This window comes from Mustelus asterias, chromosome 8, assembly GCF_964213995.1.
Source record: "Mustelus asterias chromosome 8, sMusAst1.hap1.1, whole genome shotgun sequence".
Classification (NCBI taxonomy): Eukaryota; Metazoa; Chordata; class Chondrichthyes; order Carcharhiniformes; family Triakidae; genus Mustelus; species Mustelus asterias.
The window spans coordinates 74640771-74662838 of record NC_135808.1 but is presented as its reverse complement, the minus strand read 5'-3'; the positions used below and the strand labels follow the sequence as shown (position 1 = coordinate 74662838).

Genomic DNA, 22068 nt, shown 5'->3' with positions numbered 1-22068 from the left:
GGTAGGCCGTGAAGGGATAAGACGGAGAAAATCTAACCACTTTTAAAACAGGGTAGCGCACACAAAGAAATTGGATATTTTTGCACCATCCAATAACAAAGTTTGTTTGCATTATTGTTGCAACGATAGCTAATTACAATCTCACCTTCCCCTCTATGGGCGGTAGCAGTGGTTAGCACTGCTGCTTCACAGCTCCAGGGACCTGGGTTCGATTCCCGGCTTGGGTCGCTGTCTGTGTGGAGTTTGCAAATTCTCCTTGTGTCTGTGTGGGTTTCCTCCAGGTGCTCCGGTTTCCTCCCACAGTCCAAAGATATGCGGGTGAGGTTGATTGGTTATGCTAAAAATTGCCCCTTAGAGTCCTGAGATGCGTAGGTTAGAGGGATTAGCGGGTAAATATGTAGGGATATCGGGGTAGGGCCTGGGTGGGATTGTGGTCGGTGCAGACTCGATGGGCCAAATGGCCTCTTTCTGCACTGTAGGGTTTCTATGATTCTATCATAATTTTCTCCTGTTCTGAATGCACTGTTCTTTCTAGCATATAAGGATCAGTAGTTCAGATTCAGAATGGCTATTTCCTCCAGTTGTGTGTTGGTTGATTGTTAATTCCAATTCTGCTTTTAGCCTATATTCATAAACAGGAGTTCAGATAATCCTGGTCAATAAAATGGTCAACTGTAATGCTCTCATTACTGCCTTTACTGAAATCAGCCAACTTACCACGTCTAGTATAAAAATAGGGAGCAAATTTTACCAAATGAACTATTCAGGTGAGAGTCACAATTTTGGAATGAAGTAAAATATTGTTAACACATCTTGGACCATTTTTTCCCGTAAATAGTTTTATTCTTTGAAGAGTACTGGGAACACCAGCTCACTGAGCTGAGTGAAAGAACAGGGGTTGTGCCGACAAGCTGATAACTCACTCTGAGGCTTGCTGTTGTGGGGAGGTGTGAAGCAGAGGTCAAATATCTTTTGATATCAACTAATGAAAATACAAAATTGACCTCTGCCTCTTTGTAGCCAGAGATTAGGCATGGGGCCACAAGAAATCTTCCAGCTTCCTTTTTATCTTTGGTATCTTCCACTATAGATCAATATGTTCTTAATTCCATGGCACATATCAGCAAACTGCAACACAAGACTGCACTATCTACAGTTCTATTTCTAAACATTATTAAAACCACAAGGGAGACAGCAGATAAAGAAAATGCATGGATGCTGTTTATATGGATTTTGAAAAAGGTGATAAGATACCATATCAGAGGCTTATGGTAAAGTTAATGGCACATGGAAGATTGTGGCTTATGGATAGAGCTGGTTAGAGAAGAGAAGGCAAATTTCAGAAGCCGAAAGATCTTGCAAGCGATATCCCACATTGTCTGTTTTGGAGGCGATCACATTTACATTGTTTGCATATTGTCTGCAATTGAGGGAAAAATGTACTGATGATACTGATCGAAGTAGTACGAGAGACTGCAGAGGACATAAATGGTTAACAAAATGGAGAGATGTGAGCTTAAGTTATTTAATGCATAAAAATACAAGAATGAGAAAGGAAATGTAAATTAAATTAAGATTTTAAATGGAGTACAGAAACAAGATCATGGTGTGAACATACACAACAAATTGAAATATCCTAACCCACAGTTGTAGTATCGTGTACAGCCTTACAGAAATATAATAGAGGAAGAATATAAAACAATAGAAAAAGGTGAAACATTCATGAACCAAAATACTATCAGAGTATATAAAGTTCAATGAGAACCCCAAGATAGTTGCAGCGTGGAGGTGAAGTTATAGGTGTTTAGGATTAAGGACATTAAATCATTGTTTTTTTCCCATTGGCCTGAGCTCAAGGGGGCACAAATTTAAACTAATCATAAAAATCATTTAAATTGTTTTGATTATTTCCTCACTCAGAGGTGGAGCGTATGTAGAATGCTCGTGACAAACCAAATTTGAGGCAGTGCCGATCAATTGTTCTAAAATGTAATTTGATAGCTTCTGGAATATTCAAAGGATTGAATGAGCAGGAGAGTGGGAAATGGCACAGATTTGATGGGCCAAATGACTGTAACTGTGCTATAACTTCTATCAAAGTTAAACCAGGCAAGAAATTTGAGTAAGTTTCCTTGTGCAATTCATTTAAATCCTCTATTAAAATAGAACATTCATATAGTCAAATGTAATCCTTAAATATGATTAGATTTTACCCATAAAACTAAATACAAAAATGAATACAAATAGAAGCAGCAAATAATCCTTAAATTATATGATCAGATTTTATCCATAAAATTAAAAGACAAAAGCGAATTTGAATAGAAGAAGCAAAGCAATGATGCAGTGTAAAGAGTACAATTTAAAGGTTCATTAACTGTGATCACATTGTGTTGAGTATGTCAGTGCTGTTGTCTGTTTGAGGTTTCTATCAACATTTAATTAGGTAGTACTGGTCATTTCACAGCAGGGGATCACAGAAGATTTAAGGTACAGATATAGGAATTTTTTCATATTTTCAAAAAGTCTATTCATTGCCAGAAATAGAATAGCAACACTGGAGTCACAGTCAGTCAAATAATCATTCTTAGTGACTTTTCCACTACAAACCATCTGGACAAAAATAAGCTCCCCCCACCCCCAGACATGATGCAATACTGCTTATATCCATGGTCACTGCTTTACGGAGCTTAAATTAGTCAATTGCATGTGTTTTAATCACATACAATTCTGGAATTTTTGACTGCTTTGGGCTCCAATTCCATGGCTTGGTCCATTAAAAATCTCAATACAGAACGTTGTGCTCAACAGCATAGAAATAAAATAGCCACCTTGCTTTTTTTGAGAGATTGCAAAGGAAAGGTTGTCTTTCAACCACACATGGGATTTTCTTCATCTATTTTTAACGAAGCAGCTGTAGTTTGTTTAAGCAGGTTTCGAACTTAGTTATTGTAATTTTGGGTGAAAAACAGATATAGAACATCCGTACGGACATAAAAATGAAAATGCTCTATCTTGTAAACTTGTCTTCAATTTGATTTAAAACATTGTTTGTCAAAACCCACATTTACTAGTAAACCCTGTCAATTTATAAGCCCTGGTTGCATATTCATAGGTCCATTCCTGTCACCGAGCTCAAGCATGATTCTTTCAATTACTTGTCTACATATATATATATATATGATGCTTTGTATTTGGCCGTTGATATTTCAAAGATTGAGAGTACCATTAGTCTATACATTCACCAAGACCCTATGAGGTTACATAAAACTTGTCAGCAATTTTCTTGATATCAATTCTCAAAATTAAAGAACATATTTTGGACAGTTTTCTGCAATTGGTTAAGTGCCTCCAGAGCATTTAGACTCCTCAATGAGATTTACATCTGCACATGAATGGAGTGTTTTGCTGATTGACGCTGCATCATGCTTTGATTGGATCGGAGGTGTTCTTGGGTTCATAACCGTATAGAAACGTTGCAACTATCACCAGGATGGTCCCAAAGAAGAAGACACTAAAAGAGAGAAACAGAGATTAAGCTTCCCCCCACAAAAGCTTTGAATGCAGATGCAACGTATCTTATATGCAGCTTTAATGAAAAGAAAATCCGACTACATCATCAATTTAGAATTTCATTATGAATCCTTGAGGTTAGAACATAGAACAGTACAGCACAGTACAGGCCCTTCGGCCCTCGATGTTGTGCCGAGCTTTGTCCGAAACCAAGATCAAGCTATCCCACTCCCTATCATTCTGGTGTGCTCCCATGTGCCTATCCAATAACCGCTTGAAAGTTCCTAAAGTGTCCGACTCCACTATCACAGCAGGCAGTCCATTCCACACCCCAACCACTCTCCGAGTAAAGAACCTACCTCAGACATCCCTCCTATATCTCCCACCATGAACCTTATAGTTATGCCCCCTAGTAACAGCTACATCCACCCGAGGAAATAGTCTCTGAACATCCACTCTATCTATCCCCCTCATCATCTAATAAACCTCTAAGTCGCCTCTCAACCTCCTCCGCTCTAAAGAGAAAAGCCCCAGCTCCCTCAACCTTTCCTCATAAGACCTACCCTCCAAACCAGGCAGCATCCTGGTAAATCTCCTTTGCACTCTCTCCAAAGCTTCCACATCCTTCTTATAGTGAAGTGACCAGAACTGCACACAATATTCCAAATGTGGTCTCATCAAGGTCCTGTACAGTTACAGCATAACCCCACGGCTCTTAAACTCAAACCCCCTGTTAATAAACGCTAACACACTATAGGCCTTCTTCACGGCTCTATCCACCTGAGTGGCAACTTAGTTGAAGCAGCTTATCTTTGGCTACCTATTATATTGATGCATTTTGTTTGGTTCACCATATTTAATATTAGGAACATGAGAAACTCATTTTTTTGTTGTTTTAAATCCGACCTAACCAACTGTCCACTCTATCCATCAATCCCTTTCCTATTCAGAAAAATAGTTAACCGCTTCTAGAGATTAGGTTTTAATTTCAGCAACTAACAAGTGGGGTTAATGTTCATTGTGCAGGACACCATCAAGCCTGAAATATCAAAATGTGATATTTAATTGGTAAATAGTGATTGGGCGACACAAAATTGGGTTTTTCCAAGCCTGATGAAATATACAAGTTCATAGCACAGACAGAGGCCATTTGATCCATTACATCTGTGCCAGCTCTTTGCACAGCAAGTCAAAACCCGCACTACCCTATTCTCAATAATATTGCATTGACTCTGCTTCAAATATTTATTTAATTTTTCCTTAAAAGAGGAAATGGTCTCTGCACCAACCACTCCCTTTGGTGAAGCATTCTGTGCTTCAACAGTCCTCTACATGAAGAAATTTATCCTAACTTTTTCTTATGAGCAAGAATTTGGAATGGTGACCGTTCCTTACTGACTTCCTAAAAGGGAACAATCTTTCCTGGTTTAGTCTATAAATGCATCTGTAAATTGGGAGGGAGGGGGTGTGCAGTGGGACCTGGGTGTCCTTGTGCACCAGTCACTGAAGATAAGCATGCAGGTGCAGAAGGCGGTAAAGAAGGCAAATGGTTATGTTGGCCTTCATTGCAAGAGGTTTCAAGTACAGGAGCAAGGATGTGTTGTTGCAATTATACAGGGCCTTGGTGAGGCCACACCTAGAATACTGTGTGCAGTTTTGGTCTCCTTTCCTGAGGAAGGATGTTCTTGCTCTTGAGGGAGTGGAGTGAAGGTTTACCAGGCTGATTCTGGGGATGGCGGAACTGATGTACGAGGAGAGATTGACGAGGTTAGGATTGTTTTCGCTGAAGTTTAGACGAATGAGGGGGGATTTCATAGAGACTTACAAAATTCTAACAGGACTAGATAGAGTGAATGCAGGGAGGATATTCCTGATGGTGGGGGAGTCCAGAACCAGGGGTCACAGTCTGAGGATTCGGGGTAGACCATTTAGGACGGAGGTGAGGAGACATTTCTTCACCCAGAGTGGTGAGCCTGTGGAATTCATTACCACAGGAAGTAGTTGATGCCAAAACAATGAATGTATTCAAGCGGCGGCTAGACATAGCACTTGGTGTAAATGGGATCAATGGTTATGGGGAGAAAGCAGGACTAGTCTATTGAGTTGGACGATCAACCATGATCGTAATGAATGGCGGAGCAGGCTCGAAGGGCCAAATGGCCTCCTCCTGCTCCTATGTTTCTATCTCATAATTTCAAAAAATATCTATTAAATTCAGTTTTATAATTCTCTGCTCCAGGGGAAATAGTTCTAGTATCTCAAGTCTCACCTCAAACTATAGATTCCCATCTCCCTTATACATTTGAACACCTTACCCTCATCTTTCGATCTATGTTTTTCTGTTTATCAGCACTCTTCAATGTCTTTACATTAACCATACCCCATGCCTTGCTTATTTTTCTCCAAAAAAGTATTACTTCACATTTGTCACCTGTCTATCCATTAGTGATGATGTGGAGATGCCGGCATTGGACTGGAGTAAACACAGTAAGAAGTCTCACAACACCAGGTTAAAGTCCAACAGGTTTATTTGGTAGCACAAGTCACTAGCTTCGGAGCGCTGCCCCTTCATCAGGCAAGTGGGAATTCTGTTCACAAACAGAGCATATAAAGACACAAACTCAATTTACAAAACAATGGTTGGAATGCGAGTCTTTACAGATAATCAAGTCTTAAAGGTACCTTTAAGACTTGATTACCTGTAAACACTCGCATTCCAACCATTATTTTGTAAATTGAGTTTGTGTCTTTATATGCCCTGTTTGTGAACAGAACTCCCACTTACCTGATAATGAAGCTGCGCTCTGAAAGCTTGTGTGGCTTTTGCTACCAAATAAACCGGTTGGACTTTAACCTGGTGTTGTGAGACTTCTTACTGTATCCATTAGTGACCATAACACACAATTTTACCTTTATGATGTGTATTGCATCACCAAAAATCTAATTCGGTACCTTGGGTTGAATCTTTCCAAGTTATATCAATTTAGGCAGAATCAGTTCAAAAGATTGGTCAGAGAAAATTCACTAGACTAATGCCTGGAATGGACAGGTTATCTTATGAGGAAAGGCAAGATAGGCTAGGTCTGTATCCACTGGGATTCAGAGGAGTGATCTGTCATGATCCTACTGAATGGCGGCAGATCAGACTTGAAGAACCGAGTGGACTACTCCCCTTCAAAATTGTACACAAGGAAGTAACTAGTCTACACCAACTTAGCTATTTTTAAAAACTTTCAGCGATTTTAAAATCAGATCATTCACAGATGGAGGGAGAACTGTACAAATCCATACTTTTTGCTGAGAAATCTATTTTGAGCTTCATTAATAAAACTGCACAAGGTTACCAGCTTTCAATACATCAAGGATACCTTTTAATGGAGAGCGAAAAACAGCAACCGCGTTTCTATTACATTGCCTGATTGTGTTGGTTCGTGCATGATTTTATGTTTGCGATTATGGGAATGGATTTTAGCAGAAACTTGAAGTCTCATCCGAGAGCACAATGTGTGCAAAGTGGGAAATCCAGCCTGATTTAATGTTTCTTTACTGCAGTTGAGGGCTGGGTTGTCTAGTTTGTAAATTTATTCACTACAACTCTTAAGGTTTCTTTTTGGTCATTGCACTGTAAGACTGTTTTAAGTTCCATGTACATTTCTTTTTGTTTGTTCCTTGCTCTTATACGAAATTATTTTTATATATCTGCCAACTATTCAAAAGATCAAAATACAATTACTTTTAAAATGCAAATTGTGCTTATGATAATTTTGTCAAAGTGTGCAACCATACTTTCTATTTTTGAAATAAATGTACTTGGTCCCGTTCTGTTTCAGTAAATCTCTGATCTAAATCATCTCGTGGAGATGCCGGCGTTGGACTGGGGTAAACACAATAAGAGTTTTAACAACACCAGGTTAAAGTCCAACAGGTTTATTTGGTAGCAAATGCCATTAGCTTTCGGAGCGCTGCTCCTTCGTCAGATGGAGTGGAAACACAATCAGATTTCCACTCCATCTGACGAAGGAGCAGCGCTCCGAAAGCTAATGGCATTTGCTACCAAATAAACCTGTTGGACTTTAACCTGGTGTTATTAAAACTCTTAGTAAATCATCTCCCCATAGCATCCCATATTGTCCTTGAACAAAATACACTGCAATCCAATCAGTTATATGAACAAAAATTATAAATGAAAGGATCCCACAGCAATTTTCTGGGAAAATTTCTGGTCAGAGTCAACATATTTAATTTAGGTAAATACAGTATTTTTAAAAAGTTAGATATGCCTGAACACGGTCCTATGTCTTTAGGTACCTGGATCAGAATCAATTACATTAACTTTGGATGAAAGCCACCTCCTCAAAAATAAACAAATTAATGTTTGGAAAAGGTTCTAAGCACTGAAAGCCAGAAGCTTTCACATCTGTCTTTATGATTGGGGGCAATCTGGTATCTGCTCCTGTCTCACCCAGCTGTATTAGACATAAATCCACAGGATAAAAATGTCTTCAGAACACACAAAATAGTAACTTTTACAACTAGAATTTGGTGACAAAACGTAGGACATTTTCACTAATATAACAATACAATTGGATAAATGGACTTAATATTAATATGTTTGGGAAAATAGCCAATTTCAAATGCCTGTCTTTGCGTTACGTTTTAGAAACAACAGTCCACACTTATCAAAGTATAGGAAACATGTGTTATCAGGAACTTTAACAATCAGAATTACTGATGTTTCCTTAATACAAATTGTCTCTTTACTAACTGGAAGTAATTATGAAGTTATCCAGTACCCACAACTGTATAATGCATTATTTTATTCTTTATCTTTTGTTATATTATCATTAAAGTTTAAAAATACAGTTTTCAATACTGAATGGTCTTTACAAAATAAAGAATTTCAAACATTTAATGCAGAACCTAATATTCAACCTTACTTTGGTGTTTGACACCTTATTATTTTGTTTAAAGCAAAAACAGAACAAAGTTAAAGGACAAAAATAGCACAAGTAATCAAGTAAACAAATCCTCCCATTCTCAGTACCTGGTGGGCACAAAGTCTTGTAACCAAAAATAAGAGATCAATGTTGAAAGAATAATAGATAATGATGTGGCAAATCCTTTCAAGATGTTATCTGCATATTTGATGACTGCTGCTATTACTAGACCACCGAGAGCCTGGTCAAAGAAAAGCAATAAAAAAATTATAAAGAAATATTTGCATATTTCAGAATTATAGTATTCATGTTTAACGATAAAACTTTATAACAAAAGATTAGAATAGCTTAATGCAGTCTGACATCACTACCAATGTCAACCGAAAAAGAAACACAAAAGCATCTTAGTTTAGGGGCAGGGACTTCAGAATGTCAGCAAATTATTTTTCTTCCAATTTAAAAATTTACAAATTAGCTTGTCAGAACTCATCTATAATTTGAGATCCAGAACAACCTTGACATCAGAGAACATGGGTATTGCTACAACCTGAGCCATTGTGGCATTTTCCAGGGTTGGACTGGAGTTCAAAATGTTGCTACCACTGAAATGGAGCCAAGGTTGACTATTGTTTGCCTTCTGAAGTAGCCTAGCATGTCATTCAGTTACTTGTATTACTCCCTTTATAGAGCAATGGGGGATAGGTAATAAATGTTGCCTTTGCCAACAACATCCACATCCCAAGAAGATTATACTCAAGACCTTGTTCATCATTCATAATTCAAGTTAATTAACTTGCCCAAAGCTTCCCCACCAATCTATTCTTTTTTAATTTTGACTTATGATGCTGGAGAGGTCATCAATAAAGCAGTAAAGGATGTTTCCTGAGGATCTTCTGCAGCTGTGTTCTGGGGCTAAGATGATTTGCCTCCCACGATCACTGATTTTCCTTACTACTGGGTATGATTCTAGCCACGAGAAAACATTCTCGATCCCCCTTGAGTTCAGTTCTACTAGTGCTTCCTGGTGCCCCACTTGGGGCTCCTTTGAGATCAAGAGCAGTAATTCTCACTTCACCTCTGGAATTCAGTTCTCATACCCATAAGATCTGGAGCCAAGTGGTCCTGCTAGAACCCAAACTGAGCATCGATGAGCAGTTCAGTCTCTTGTGAACACTTTTGGGCACTCATGGCACAGTGCTATATTCCAGCACATCAAAGCAAGATTGAAGGAGCCCTGGCTATTTGACATTGGATATTTATTTGTTCCTGGATGTGTGTCAATGACAAGATCTGCATTTGATACTCATCCCTAATTGCTCTTGAGAAGGTGGCAGTAAACCACTTTGAATCATTGCATAGGTACCAGTAAACAGGTGTCTATTTGGAGGGGAGTTCTTCACCATAACAAATATGGTGCTGCATTGGGAGGCTGCATCAAGTAAGTGGATTGGGGCCTTGGAATTGTTGGTGATGTTTGGTTAGAGACATCCTGGAGATCGGACATTGGGGATCTCAGGACTGGGAGCCATGGTGATTAAAGTGAATGGATGGAAGCCATTAGAACATTTGCACAGTAAAAATTTAGCCCTAGTGCAGAAGAGAAATATCAATACTCCCAATGGTAGATGGAGCACTGATTCAGTAGATATATACGCAGTGTGGGTAATGGACACCTCACCTGTTTTTATCCCAATCTGGTGGGCAGTGCAGTTCCTGTTCAAAGTGCACATTCATTCTGGCCACCATTCTGGGGTTTTAATGGGCCACATAACACCTGAACACACACATACACACTGTATAAATGGATAACTTCTACAGAGAGCTGCTGTAAGACACATGGACCAAAAAGCCTCTTTCTGCGCTGCAAAATTCTATAATTCTAAATTAGAACGGTTGAATCTTATTTGTTGCATTACCATTTCAGCAGGGATGCTGCATCTTTCACTGTCACAAGAAGTCGTGTATGAGCAATGTGATCAGATCACATAACATTAAAAATAATTAGGGCAAAGAGCATGAAGAGGTGCAAATTAGCTGTCAACCTCAACATATTTTAATTAATTTTTAAGTTATCTTAAGATAGAGAATACAAAAACTGATTCAAGTTCAGACAAAATGATTCCCTATTAAGTTTTTAACTCTCTTCTGTGCTATTTTCCCTCAACTGTCTCACGATTCATCCCATTATCTATATTCAAAAATAATTAGTGCTGCATTATTTCAGCTTATTTTTCAGTTCCTAATCAGCAATTCCTAACTTGTTCCCTTTTCCCTTTTAGTTCCTTAAAGAGATTATTCTATTCCAGTGTTAAAAGATGGAAGCAAAAATATTTATGACTTTCATTTCTGTCTGATTGGGAACAAAAAAGGAGAGTTACAAGATAATACAGTTATCTGTAAATAAATCCAAAGCAATCTTTGGAAGAAACCTTAATTTGGCGCTAGTCCCTGGATGTTTTTTTCCTTCGTATCTACTGTACCAGTGCTCCCATCTACCATTTCCTCTTTTGCACTGGGGCTAAACTCTTACGATGCAAATATTCTAATGGCTTCCACCCATTCACTTTAATGGAAGAAAAACTGTGAGCAGCTCTTGTCCAATTTTGCAACAAACTTTATACTATGCTGTGTTGCAGCAAAGAAAAGTCTCCCTTTAGATTTCAATATTTACATCTGTATGTAAGATTAAATGTATAAGATTAAATTCAGACCTGTAGAATGACAACAATCCAAGTGAATTTATTGTATCCCTGGAAGAATCCATTTTCTCCTACTCGCTGCCCATCATATACATATACACCCATCAGTCCAAAAATGCTTCCAAATAAACCTACAGGAGACAGGATAAGTTTTTCAACATATGGTATTCCTGCAGACATCTAATATTTGAATTGAATTACATATAATTCAATAATATAAATATGAAAGATTAATATTTCTCGATTTTCCTGAATAATTTGCATCAATTCAAGACAATCATGATCATTCTTATGTCTTGTGTATGAATGGAACACTTGGAATGTCATACACAGCTGAATGGTTGCATTAAATCGTATTCAAAAGATCAAACCAATATGCAAAAGACAGTTGGCTTTGTAAAACTTTTAAAACAAACATTCTCGGCATTGCCTCAAATTGGGGACATTTTTGAGGGATAGTTAAGTACAGAATATTTTCACCTATCACTTCCTAAATGTTTATAAAAGCAAAACCAACCAAAGGCCTTGGCCTAAACATGAATAAGAAAGAATACAGGCTTTGAGATTAAATACTTACAGTAGCATCACTATCAACACCTCTTTTTACTTATTCTATTACCTGTACAGAAACTGTCAAACCTGGCAAGATGATCTCAGAGTATATTGAGTGCATCTACTTTAGCTGAAGCAAAATCTTGAAGCTCTGGAGCAAATTTTTATTTTATTGTTTTACTTTAGAAGGCTCATGGCTCAATCCCATGACACATCCATCTTGAAAATAAATATGACAAAACTGTCATATTTTATATTCCAGACATATTCAATAGAGAAACAAATGGATGTTTCTTGTATATTTTTGTGTGGGTCAAACTAAATTGCATTGGATCTAGCCAAAAATGTCATAAAGCTGCATAATGTATCATTTTTTTGTTGAAGATTTTGAATTTAATTCAAATGTAAAATGTTCATGAGAGCTTGCTGTGTGCAAATTGGCTGCTGTGTTTCTCCAGTATAACAGTGAAAATACTTCAAAACTACTTAATTGGCTGTAAAACACTTTGAAATATCCTGAGATTGTGAAAGATATAAATGCAAGTCTTTATTCTTTCCAGTGAAGAATTGATTTTGGTTTATTAAGTCCCAAAGCTAAAAGCTCTAAGCTTTGTTGCCAGCGGCAGTCTTGACAACTTACTTGATCAAGGGTAAACAACAGAGTACATTTTGCCTGCCTGAATGAAAGTGAGCTGCAAGAAATAATCACACTCAACTGCTGCAAATTAATCCTGTTGCAATGTAACATAGGAGATCGCAGTTCAAATATTAATAAAATTGTGACTCATTATCGCTTTTCAATGAAGCTGAACTATTACTGCACAACACTTGCTGAAATCTGGAGACACCAAGCAAAAATAGAACATAGAGTGAAAATTGGATATTTAATATCACCATCTGAATTTATTTGAAGACTTGAATTCTAATGCTCAAATTTGTAAGAAAATGAAATGAAAGGATACTGTGATCAGGAGGACATGTTTTATAAGGCAGGGTGTTTGCTGGTTGATTTCTTTACTTAAATATCTAAGAGAGAGTTTATGGAATAAAACTACATGGAAAAATTAACAGTACCATTTATTTTATTACATATCTGTAAGGTCACCACTCAATTCTTCACTTTAATGGTTGAAAAGCCCAAATTTTTTGATTACCAATGCTGATCACACAATACTCTGGGTGGTCTGATAGGAACACTACAGTTTTAGCACAACTGGCTGTGACTTGTGCACTACTATTTTGGTCATGATTTTATTTAGTCTGTTGTTTGCTGCAATGATTGAACATGAACAAATAACGTATTCATTTGCCTTGAAGCTGTTAATCTATTTGAATTATCACCAATTATGGAAGACATGATCTTCTGCAAGAACATGTTTGGAGGAAGCAATCTTCTGGTATGTTAACTCTTCTAAAATTCTCAGTTTTAGCTCTATAGCCATTCTTTTTCATCTCTTGACTATTTGCTTACTGTTAATAGTACTGAAAGAATTTCCCACTGTTATGTTTCCTATGATGAGCTAAAACGGAATAAATTATTTGAATTGGTAGGTTGGAAGTTAATGAAGCATTAAATAAGATTAAATATTAAGAGGTTCATGACTTTTGGAGCCACATGCTGGTTTGTGTAGTTAGTGCAGATTGACTGCAAATATTTGAAAGGGATTCTGGACGACATCAGCACATGAACATTAAGCAGATTTTAGAGCAATGCGTCTCCAGGTCACCATCATTTCCTGAAACTTGTTTAATTGGTTTCAGGGTCTGAGTGGAACGTCTCAGATTCTATTCCTGAGTTGGTCAGTTTCTTTACCTCTCATGAAATTATTTAATTTCTGGTAGGTGGAATGGAATAGGAACCATGATGCATTGTGACAGGCTGATTTTTTTCTATTCATGTTTATGTTACTCAGACTGCTCTATTAATGTGCTCCTGGATGTTTCTAATCATCTCTCAATTTTCCTTTGCCTGTAAGATTTATAGAATTTCCTTTTTCTTTGTTTATCTTCCGATTGATTCCGTTTATGTACTTGGGTCACGTTTATTCTCTATTTCTCTAAATCAATAATTATCTGCATGCTCAGATTGCGCCTTGCATCAGTATAGTTTTGCTGTACATTAGTACAATTGTGTTTTTAAACTTGGATCTGAACCATTGGATATTCCTACTTTTGTCACTTTGTTGTTTAATGTCACACACAAGAACAACATTTCAATTTTCACTTATCTCTCCCAACTCTACATAGAGCAAACAGGGCTTCTTATTCTTATTAAGCAACTATAGATTTTTTTTTTTTAAAAGCAGTCCCATAGGCTAACAGCTTGCAGAGCTTGGATGGCAGTAGTAGTCTTCACAAACAGCTTGATTAAGGACATTTATATCTGAACTTTCACAAAAGTCAAGCGTAGGGATTAAAATATCTGAAGTAGTGCCACAAGAGGCCCATTCAATGGTCTGCCTAACCTAATCAGCTCAGCTCCCACTTGGCCCTGGTGTTTGGAGAGCCTGTCAGGTTTTAACAAAGACTGGTACAAGCAAATGCATAAAGTTCATTGAATGTATCAGAACTAATGCTGTTAGAGGACTATAAAAATGATTGAAATGCAAAGTTAGAAGCAAGAGGTTCATAAATTTGGGTGGCATGGTGACACAGTGGTTAACACAAGGGACCCGGGTTCAATTCCACCCTCAGGTGACTGTGGAATTTACACATTCTCCCCATGTCTGCGTGAGTTTCCTCCGGATGCTCCAGTTTCCTCCTACAGTCCAAAGGTGTGCAGGCTAGGTTGATTGGCCATGCTAAATTGCCCTTAAGTCAGGGGGATTAGCAGAGTAAATATTTGGGGTTACGGGGATAGGGCCTGGGTGGGATTGTCGTTGGTGCAGGCTCGACAGGCTGAATGGTCTCCTTCTGCACTGTAGAGATTCTATGATTCTATGAAATTACTAGAATGTACAATCTTTTACAGCTAAGCATTGCTGTGGGTTTCAGGGTTTTGATGCCAAGTTCCTTTCGCCTTGAACAGATTTTGAAGTGTCTGACTCCAGTGTTTAGAACTTTCATTTCTGTACATAGTCAAGCACTGAAGCCTCGGTCTATCCTTATACAATATCCCAATCCAGCAAGCTGTAGCATAGGCCCGGCATTGGCTTAGGCCTATCATGAATGACTGAGCTCTGAAGAAGGGTCATACAAACTTGAAACTTTAATTCTGTTTTTCTCTTCACTGCCAGACCCAAGATTTTCCAGCAATTTCTGTTTTTATTTCAGATTTTCAGCTTCTGCAATACTTTGCTTTTATTTTATGTACAGCTGGAATTAATCATGTAACTTTGGGTTTCAACTTCTTTCATGTCCCTGAGATTTGGAGTGACCCTACCTCTGGCATGTCTATTCTATATTTCCTAAACTAATGGGATTACCCATAGTTTCGATATTATATAATCATAAAATGATCCAGCAAAGAATGAAACTATTCCCTAGCCCTAATTCTTTGGAAGAACTACATAATTCATGCCATTCTTCTTTCATCCTAACCCTAAGTATTTATCCAATTTCCTTTGGAAGGTTGCTATTGAATCTGCTTTCACTGCCTTTCATACACTGCATTCCAGATCACAATTTACCTCTTAATTTTTTTCCCCTCATGTTGTTTTGTGTTCCTTCATCAATGACCTTAGATCTTGCATTCTCACTACCAATCCTTCTGCCACTTGAAATTTATTTATTCAACCAAAACTCTTAAGATTTTGAATACATCTATCAACTCTCATCTTAACCTTCCCTTCTCAAAGCTATCAATACATTTTCCGTCACACAACTCACTGTGTGCATCTTATGATTGAACTTCAATCCAATGTCTTGTTCAAGATGTATTCTGCCCTTTCATTATCAGCTCAAACTTCCAAATCCCACTTTGTTTGCTTCAATTACCTTTGTCTTTATTGTGGATATCCGTTATACAACTGGTTAATTTATACCACTCTAATAGATTCAGGAGTGACAGCAGCAAGGTAATCTGAAATGGCATTACTAGTATTTCATACACTATTAATAAAGCGTTAAAAATCCTACTAGTCTTGCAAATCATATCGTTTTTTCATGTGTTTCATGTGACAATATCCTGAAAGTGCTCACCTCTTTATATTTGCCACAGAATCACTTACCTCACTGCTCATTCGCATAAGTCTAAACATGAGGCTCCCATAGTGCCAGTGATGCTGACATAAATGATCAGAGAAATGAATTGGTCTGAGATGGCAAAGATGGCACATGAATCTCATGTATAGGGTTTGTGATGGGACCATGATGACAAGGAATGCTATATAAATGCAAATTATATTGTTTCTATCTGAACCCTAACAGGAAGTTTCAAGATGTGAAATTTTGTGACCTTAAATGCTAAATTATGCTTTTTCAAAGCATATCTCTTTGCTGAATGTCGAAGCATCACAGTGCACAGTGGTTAGCACTGCTACCTCACTGTACCAGGGATCCAAGTTCAATTCTGGCTTTGGGTCACTGTATGGAGTTTGCACGTTCTCCCCCTATCTGCATGGGTTTCTTCCGGGTACTCCAGTTTGCTCCCACGGTCCAAAGTTGTATGGATTAGGCTGATTGATCATGGTAAATTGTCTCTTAATGTATGGGAGACTGGCAGAGGTTACCGGATAGGGCCTCGGTGGGATTGTGTTCGGTGCAGGCTCGATGGGCCAATAGCTTCCTTCTGCACTGTGATTCTAAGAAATTTGTGTGTCTCTTGAACACAGAAAATTGGCAGCCAAAATGTACTGGGTCAGGTGAATCCAGGGGCAGATGAGACAGGTCATCTAGAAGTGACAGCAACACACATACACCGTATAAACACCAGTTAGGAAAGAGGGTTTGGGAAATGAGGAACTTTGCCCTGGATTAGTGGGTCATACCAGATCCATACTTGCTGTCCTGACCAGTACTGGCATGTCAGGGAGTTGTTCCACAGATGCAGATCATAGAAAAATAACATGGGAAAGGGCCTCAAGAGGGACCTTGGGCTCCAGTTAAGATGGAACAACATTGGGCAAAATTTGGATAGAACATTAGGATTGGTTCCTGGTAAGCATACTGATATATTTTAAGTCAATCACAAATAACACAATCCTTAAATGTAGATATTTATTTTGATGTACAGAATGTGTCAAATATACTACTGGACATTTAAGTTAAATTTTAGGACTGCAATTATAGGTCAAAATAGAAATATCCATACTTAGTCATTTTTCACTCACCTAATTGAATATTTCTAATCCAAACTGACTGCTTTGTCCCTTTTAGGATTTTCTCAAAGTAAACTCCTGCAAATCCACTGGATAGACAAGCACTGAGCACCGCTATCAAACCTACAAACTGGGAACCTGCGGAGAGCTCCTGTTTCAACTCCTCCGTGGTGTCAGTTGGCCACTGAAACAGATTGGGCAATTTCATGTTAGCAACATAGAAACAACCCAACATTGATATTTGGGAATAATGTGATATTACAGCAAATGAAGGATGAATAGAGATGTCAACTTGGCTCTGTGATCATACTCCCACCCTAGTCAGAAGTTTAAGGGTTCAAGCCCTAATGTATGACCTGAGCGCACAATTTAGGCTAACACTCGAATACGGTACTGCACTGTTGTAGATGCCAATTTTTGGATGAAATGTTAAACAGAGTTCAACTGTTGGATGGGTGTAAAAGATCTTACTGAAGAACATGGTGTTCTCATGGTGCCCTGATCAAATTTTATCCCTTAATCATAAACTATCAAAAACAATTTGAATTATAAGTTATCCCATGGCTGTTTGTAGGATCTTGCTGTGTTCAAATTGGCTGTCACATTTGTCTGTAAAATGATAACTACACTCCCAAAATACGTCATTAACAGTGAAGTGATTTGGGATATGCTAAGAATTTGAAAGGCTTTATGTAAATACTAAGTCCTTCTTTAAGTATTGGGCCAGTAGTTAAGGAGAAGTAGTAGAAGTGGAGATGTTTAAGAAGAGAATTTCAGAGCTTGGAATTTTGGCAGCTGAAAGCACCAATGGTGCAGTAACTACATCAGGGTGTGTAAGGAGCCAGAAATGGAGAAATGTAGAGATCTTAAACACAGGCTTGCAATTGTCTAAATTCTTGAGACATTAAATGTATACTTCTTTGAATCAGTACTTCTGTTGATAAATAAAATCAATTGCTAAGACAATCTATTTTTAAAAAATACTTCATGTTAAAATATCAAAATGTTGCCCAGATTTAGCTACTTTAAAACATTTCATTTTCTGGCAAGATATTCATTCTCTAAAGAAATACAAATGATAAATTATTATGCAATTAATTTTATGAGCATTTCCAACTGTTCCTTATTTGAAGTAAAAGATTTTTGTTAAAATGCTGATTGTTGCACGTTCATTTTGAACAATATATCCTGGAAGCTATTACAAACTAATTGTTTCCAAGGTTTGTATTAAGATGCACACTGACTGCAAACATGTATTTTAATATAAATGAGTTGCCCCATGTTATAATCCAATCTTTCGCCCAACTCTCTTTTTTTAATATTCATAACAAAAATATATATTCAAGGCAGTATTATGCCACATATGATCGAAAGCTTAGAAATGTGTGTTTTGCGCATCTGGGACAGTGCATTGCAAGGTATTCAAGAAGGCCTGGAGTGTGGCGACTTCTTGTGAGCTGTCCCCAGCATACCCTTCAATTCTATCTTTTACTCATTCTACACTTTTAAAACTGTACTCTAACTCTTTAATAATGTTACCTACCATATATTAAGCTGATCTTTCTCTACACCCTAACTATGACTGTAACACTATATTCTGCACCTTCTCCATTCCTTCTCCCCGTGAATGGTATGTTTGTCTCTATAGCACACAAGAAACAATACTTTTCACAGTATCTTTTCACTGTATCCCAATACATGTGACTATAATAAAATCAAATCAAAAAGTCCAATAACCAGTTTTTGCCAATACAGTGTTTAGCATTGAAGACTTATGTCGGGTGCCGATCACATTCCCCTGTTTTTGAGAGCTGAAAAATACCATTCTGTCGGACTGCCTCAAATTTATTCAAGAAACAAAGAACATTACAGGTACTTCTAAAACAAGATAAAATTACAGAAGGGCGAAGAAGCTAGACCAGTATATGGTGCAAATACAGACTTTCAAAGACATTCGAGAAAGTATCAAAGACATGTTCAGAAAATAGAAGCACGTGGTATTAAAGGGATGTGAGTAATTTGGGTACATAATTGTCCAAGAGAAAATACGCAGAGATTACTGGTGAACAGTTTTTTAAAAATTGGACAGAAATAAGTGGTCGGGTTCCCAAAGACCACTGTTTCTAATGTCACGTACTACTCTGGTAGGTAGTATAAATATCGGAACTTGTTTATGAGGTGTACAATTACAAAGTTGGTAATACAGTAAATAGTGAGGAAGGATGCATCAAACTTCAGGACAACATAGTTCCAGTGAAATAACATGGGAGATCCAAATTAAGGTAGATAAACATGAAGTGACAAATTTGAGGAGGACAACATGATCGTATAATCTACATTTTGAAAGGGGTACAAGAGCAGAAGCACCTGGTGGAAAATATTCATAAATCCTTAAAAAGTGGCAGGGCAAGTTGAAAAAGCAATGGCTTTGTGAATAGGGTCATTGAACAAAAAAAAAAAATCAAGGAAATCATGCTAAACCTTAACAAATCACTGCTAGCTAGGTCTCAGTGGCAGCATTATACACTTTCTGGGCACCAAACCAGGAAGATGTTGAGGCCTTGGAGAGGGTACAGGAGGTTTACCAAGATGGTATCAAGTATGACAGACTTCAGTTATGTGGAGAAATTGGAGAAGCTGGGATAGTTCTCCATAGTGCAAAGATTATAGGTATCAAAAATTATGAGGAGCTTTAAGCAAGGAGAGAGAAATAATTTCCTCTGGTAGTTAGTACAGTAACCAGGTGTCAGATTTAAAATAATATGCAAAAAGACTATGAATATAATATATATGAATTTTTTTCTCACATAGGTTTATCATCATCTGGAATCTAGTACCTGAAAGGGTGGTGGAATCAGCTTCCAGGAACTTGCGTATTTACAATGAAATGTATTTGAGAACTAATTTCAGAGTTATGAGGAAAAAGCAAGTGTGTGGAACAAATTTAGATGCGATACGCTGAATGTCTTCCTTCTATGCTGTGAGATTTTACAATTCTAAACCAATCTACAGGAATTTAACTATCTTAAAAAAAAAAATAGCATGATAACCTGCAAGATTTTGAGGCTTCCTGGTATAAATGCAGGCAAGACAATATTCATGTTTATCACTAAAATCAAACTTTCATCAACAGCATTAAAAACAAAAAAAATATATGAAAAATTCCCATATATATTGCCCCTTCCCTCCCCCACCATAATTCCACATTAAACAATTTATCATACATCTGCTTTACCTATGATTTTCTAATGCATCATACAATGCACAATTTTTAAACAAAGCTCATTTCAATTCCTCAGCCATCAGAAGTTGTGAATATATAAATGGATTTTACATTATTTGACGTATGACAGTAATTAAAATTATCTCCCTGGAATTTACAAACAAAATAGTCATTGTTCTCTACAGACTGAATGCTTTGATCAGAAGTTCAAAGAAAATCGTAGGTTCATGGCAGATAACCTTACTGCTGGCCTCAAGCTACCGATAACAATTACCTTTTCCTAGGAATTATCTATAACCAAAGTACGTCTTTAAAAACAAGTTAAATATGGACAGGAACATAAAAGCAAAATTATGCGGAAATACTCAGCAGGTCTGGCAGTATCTCTGGAGAGAAAAGCAAAGTTAATGTTTCTGTTCTTCTGAAAGGTCAGACTTTTTTGTTTGAGGTTTGATAGAATTCTGCTTCTATCACATTCTAAGGCAGGGCTTTTTAACGAAACTGAAAAAAAAAGTTTGAATCAAAAGCCAAAGAAACTCATCCCTTTTCCAAAAGGTCAGTCCTACTATCTGCTCATATTTGTACTGCATCACTCAAATCGCTTCTCTCTCCAGAAACTAATTGCCTCTTGAATAAATCATACCATAATGAACACACATAGCAACGTCATTAAGATTTAAGGCTCTACTTAGTTTCCATTCTCAAGATAAGGAAAAATTAGCTGCAATGCCTCCATGAGAACACCAGCAGTCAATGAAAAGCAGCAAGCAACCTACCCCATTCTCCCAGCTAAATAGGCAATTAATCCAAGAGACACAAGTGGAAGAAAGCTTGAAACTAAATGTGCATGTTCTCCAATTAAGATTAGCAGACACTCAAAAACCATGCTGTTGGGGCTAAATCAGTAATTTATATTGTGCTGTGTCTTTTAATGCAATTAAATATGTAAAACTAAATACAAAACATTAAATAGTAATGTCTCACAAAGCCTTTGAAGTCTGAATTTCTGTTGTGTTGCCAAATATTCAATTGTGTTGGGAATCAATTATAAACTTTTGTCACAAAAAAGTCCTTTCAATATTATAAGAGTCTGTGCATTACACATACCTGAACAAGTGCTACGCCAGCCATTAATGTTAAGAGTGAGAGCCACTGATAAACACCTAGGTTTTTACCAAGCATTGTCACAGAAAAGAAGGCTGTGGTAAGAACTTTTAGCTGGTAAGTAACCTGTAGAGAAACACATTATAGCAATAAATCATTTATTTACTTTTAACAGTATATACAAATCCCATCTATACTTGTGTCTGTTATTTAAACAGTTGCTTTCTATAGATCATATTTCCATAGTCCCTTGAGCACACTACTGCCTCTATCCCCAAGAAACAGGTATGCCAAATACAGAGGTCATGATGATCTCATATCAGCTAAGATGGAGGTAGCATGTCAGAATGTCCGACTCAAGATTGCCCAAACAGGTGCACTACTCAGAGTTACACCATGAGATGAGAGCTGAAGGAAACATTTCAAAGACAATCTCAAAGCCTCCATGAGAATCTGCTCTATTAACATCACTGCATGGGAAGCAGATGCTCAATCGTGACCAAAATGATGATCCATTATTAAAAATAGTGTCAACACTCTCCAATCAACAAGAGCAGCCACTGAGAAAATGGAGAGAGGCAGAAAGAAAGGACAACTGTTGGAGCCAACAATCTGCCACAACGCCTACCGGTCAACAACCAATGCCCTGTCCGGGAGAGAACCTGCAAGGTTAAAGTAGCTGGGTATAACCCATCTACGAATCCACACCAATTGTGACATCTCACTTCCACGTAGTCATCTGCAAGGAAGAATTGGTCTCTACATGAGGGATTTCCAATTATGAT

At 37.5% G+C, this 22068-nt stretch overlaps 1 protein-coding gene across 8 annotated transcripts in view; it reads right to left on the bottom strand.

The window, feature by feature from the left end:
• Window positions 1–1200: 1200 nt before the first annotated feature.
• Window positions 1201–22068, bottom strand: part of LOC144497245 (UDP-N-acetylglucosamine transporter-like) — a 41488-nt gene continuing 20620 nt past the window's right edge. For 7 of the 8 annotated variants that reach the window (XM_078218215.1, XM_078218219.1, XM_078218217.1 and 4 more), the window contains 5 exons: window positions 21287–21409; window positions 16969–17140; window positions 11159–11277; window positions 8555–8688; window positions 1507–3511 (listed from right to left, as the gene is read on the bottom strand). In XM_078218215.1, the coding sequence (XP_078074341.1) occupies window positions 3421–3511; window positions 8555–8688; window positions 11159–11277; window positions 16969–17140; window positions 21287–21409 (639 nt within the window). In that variant the 3' untranslated portion in view covers window positions 1507–3420. Of the gene's footprint in view, window positions 3512–8554; window positions 8689–11158; window positions 11278–16968; window positions 17141–21286; window positions 21410–22068 lie in introns of all 8 variants that reach the window. The other variant, XM_078218218.1, reaches the window with a different exon arrangement.